This window comes from Centruroides vittatus, unplaced genomic scaffold (assembly GCF_030686945.1).
Source record: "Centruroides vittatus isolate TY-2023 unplaced genomic scaffold, ASM3068694v2 contig_19, whole genome shotgun sequence".
In the NCBI taxonomy this organism is placed as follows: Eukaryota; Metazoa; Arthropoda; class Arachnida; order Scorpiones; family Buthidae; genus Centruroides; species Centruroides vittatus.
In genome coordinates this window covers 1,537,325-1,541,299 of record NW_027121169.1, presented here as the reverse complement: position 1 = coordinate 1,541,299, position 3,975 = coordinate 1,537,325, and the positions used below count along the sequence as shown (strand labels likewise).

Genomic DNA, 3,975 nt, shown 5'->3' with positions numbered 1-3,975 from the left:
TTGTATAAATTAAATTTTAAAGTTATTTATTAATAAATATTTTGTTTAAAATCTATTTATAAATATGTAATATTTATCACATAAATAAATCAAATGTTTTCACAATGTTTTAAAAATCTTTCATCTCGAAACGTTGCTAAAATTAAATGCGGGACAGTTATGAGAATTCACTTGGCAACATTGTTTCGTACTTTTAAAAATTCGGGAAACATTGAGTGTTGCCAGCAGGAATAATAATTAATAGTTAAAAATTAGATAAAACTTTAAAATAACGAAACATAAATAGGTTAATGATTTAATGATAAATTTCAATGACATACATAATTATATCTTATATTAGCATTACAACAGATGAAGAAATTTTGTTACATTCTTAAATTCAACCCCTGTAAAGTAATGGTATGTATATGTATACCACAAATATAATAGCGCAACATAAAAATATATGTATATATTATTTATATATCTTATATATATATTTATATCCATCAAAAATTTGAATAAAGATGATAATAATAATTATAACATTTCAAGCATAAAATTGAAAATTATAAATATTAAAGAAAAAGATTTATTTAAAGATCTATAAAAAAGAGTCCAATTTAATAAAACTCTTGATTTAAATATATATATATATATATTTATATATAATTTTTTAAACTTTTTATAAAAGTTTATTCGTTCTGAAACTTTACGTTTCTGTACAATACAGCATCTTCGCTATTAAAAGTGTAGTTTGCGTGTCTATGTATATCTTCTATATGAGGATATCTTCTAGTTCTTGGTTCGGTTAAGTGAGATACAAATGCAGATTGCTGACGTATTAATTTTGGTCTAATTCTTCCAGGTTTACCAGATAGAGGTGTATTTGAATCGGGAGTATCTGAAGATGTCGAAGATGTTAATGTAGATTCGCTAGATTCTTGATTACCAAAGCGTGCCATGGCGAAAGAAGTCCTTTTCATCCCCCCGAATCTGGATATGACTGCTGGTAAAAAATTGAGCTCATTTTCTTCGGCAGTGAAGGAGCAAACTCTCTTTAAAGATGGCCTAATTTTGCCATAACTACCGTTATCGTTGACTAAAAGGGCAGTCATGCTACTTCTAGAATCTTTGCGCTGGACGTATGGGCATAAATATGTTGCAGGGTCATCGCTGCTCTCAAATGATGTGCCACAGTTATCTGTGGTATCACTCCCGCACGAATTCTGTGTAGCTAATTTCATGATAAGCATAGATTCTGGATGGTTTGTTATGACTTCCCTCTGATTCCAACTGCTTCTGTTTTCGGGTGTTTGCACGCCATAATAGTCTGGTTCTCGAATATTTTGAAGCAATCTTCGTGAATGTTTCGGGCATGTCATCACTGGATCGTATTCTGGTTTATGTAGAGACTCGTCTGAACCGTGTATTGATACATCATCTCCATTATCAGTCATATGCCACTGATCCTCGCCATCTTTGTAGAGCACCGAATTTACGTCACGTAAATCAGTAGCGCTATTGGACTGCAACACACAAGAACTGTTAGCTGGATGTATATTTGGATCGTTTCTGTTCCTCTGATTGTATAAAGAGGGATATCCTCTTCCACAGGTTAACAGCTTCAAGACGTGCTTTCTGATGCCACGATTTCTGAAGACGTACAGATAAGGATCTACTATACAGGAGCAGTAGGAAGAGAGGGTCACTAGACATAGAAAGTAATGAGGCATCCAGTGACTGGAATTGAAGTATGCCTCAGTTAGCACCACTATATAATATGGCATCCAACAGAAAGTAAAAGATAGTACAACTAAGACGCCCGTTCTCACAGCCTTCCATTCATCACCAAAGATAGATGATTGACTAGTTGAAGAGCTTCTTCTTCTATATGGTTTTCTTCTATAAGTGTAATTAGAACTTACTTTTTGTTTTACTTCCTGAACTTGCTCTTCAGTCAGACTGGCGCTTAAACTATGTTTGCGTGCTCTAGCACTATTAGTGCGTGCTGCACGAAACATAGAACAATACATCCAACTCATTTTTACTAATGGAAACAAGAAACCGATGGTTGTAAGAAAACAATCATAAGCAATTGTGTAAGGATCTTTAGAATACCATGTGACGGTGCACGTATGCCATAACTCTCTATATTTGAAACTGGATATTCCACACAGGGGTGGAATAGCAACAAGAATGGCAAAAACCCAAGTTCCAGCTATGAGTATGCCCGTTTTTTTCTTAGTTATAGCCATGGAATAATGAAGAGGGCTGTTAACAGCGCAATTTCTATCAGCAGCAATTAATAATAATGATAACGTTGATGCCACATTTAAACATATGAAAGCAGTACCTGTCATTTGGCACCAGATCTCACCAAATATCCACTTACGTGTTACAATAGATGCAAAGGTAAATGGTAAAAGTAGGGTGGACTGTAGTAGATGGGCTAATGACAAATTAAACACGAACCAGTTCGAAAATGTCCGAAATGTTGCTTTACGATAGAATAATGCAAAAATTAATCCATTGCTTACTATGCTAGCTGCAAAAATGACAAGAAGGCCTGTAGCTTCGGTTTGCTGTATTACTTGATTGGGACTATTACCTTCTAAAGTTCCTTTATCCTTCGGAGGACCAAACATGATAGGTTCTGTTAGGTTATTTACATGATAAGGATGAGTTTGGAACAATTTAAGATCTGATGCATCCATTTCTTAAAGTATATTTCGTAAATCTGCAAAGATATAAAGATACGTTAATGTTACTTTTAACCCCTATATTCAAAAAAAAAGTTATGTTTACATCTTCTAATATTCCCTTACAGACCAAACTTTAAATTTAACGCATTAACGACTCCTATGTTCTAGAAAAAACATTTGAAAAATTTGAAAAAAAACACGATAAAGTTAACACGATGAATATCTGGATTTATACATTCTTCTCTACTTATCTTGTTCATAGTTTGTATTGTATTGTTATACTAGATATGGAAAGCTGCCAAAAATGGTTTTTTTAGAGGTGATGAAAAAATGTATCAGTGCATGTCTGACTGAATAGTTTCTGTTCAACTTCTTTTCATAGTTGAAGAATTTTGTGTAAGCCGTGATTATGGATCAGTTGAGAACCATAAAAAAAATAAGAAACTCTCCTCTCCCTCTCTCTCTCTAGTTGCTTACTGATCTTCATCTCAATATCTTGTTATCAACTTTGGCTTCTGCTCTTGCTCTTCTTTTTACAGAAAGTAATTTTATGAAAACTTTACCAATTTTATAAATGTGATCAAGAGTTTAAAATCACATATTCTAGCAAAGGATTTCCTTACTCCTCCGTAGCATCTATCATTTTCTAAATGGTATTTTCTCCAATAGTGTTAAATATGGGAAGATATCATTTGTCTTCACCAGATCGTCTCCTTTATAACTAATAGTTTTTCTAACGACAGACCTTCTTCTTCTTCTTCTTCCTCCACTTCTAGAAACAAAGAATTTTATAACAATCGAATACTTCTCGACGTGTAAAGTCGTATTACTGTCAAGAAACACGTTTAAATTTAACTTAATTCATTAATTATCTGGTGTTTTTTTAATTAACTTTAAAGTTAAATAACTGAAGAATGCTTCTAAAAAATCTCCAAGAATTTCGACGAGTTTTTTTGAGATTTTTTTAAAGAAGAAAATAAGAATTCTCTCCCATTGTAAGAAGCTCGCTCTAGCAATCAATCAATTCTGACCTCTTACCCCAATAACTCAATTTTCCAAATAAATTTTTCAAGAATTTCGGAACAAACTTTTCAAAACAATTTCCGGAATAAATTCTTTAATCTTATATCTCCAGATTTATCATCATAAACAATTTTCTTCTATTTTATTTTTTAGATGTTAAAGAATTAGCTCTAGATGCTAGCAGATGTCACTGTCGATCTGTAATTTAGTTAAATATAAATTTGTGTTTTTTGTAACAAATTCAAGAATTTTTTGAAAATTTTTTGGT

The 3,975-nt window shown here is 32.4% G+C and overlaps 1 protein-coding gene across 1 annotated transcript; it reads right to left on the bottom strand.

Annotated features, from left to right (window-relative positions):
• Positions 1–674: 674 nt before the first annotated feature.
• LOC136970223 (G-protein coupled receptor 161-like) lies at positions 675–3,134 on the bottom strand. Its single transcript, XM_067264650.1, has 2 exons — positions 2,788–3,134; positions 675–2,719 (listed from the first exon to the last, which is right to left on the bottom strand). The coding sequence occupies exon 2, from the start codon at positions 2,694–2,696 to the stop codon at positions 675–677; it is 2,022 nt and encodes a 673-aa protein (XP_067120751.1). The 5' UTR covers positions 2,697–2,719; positions 2,788–3,134.
• Between the last annotated feature and the right edge of the window lie 841 nt (positions 3,135–3,975).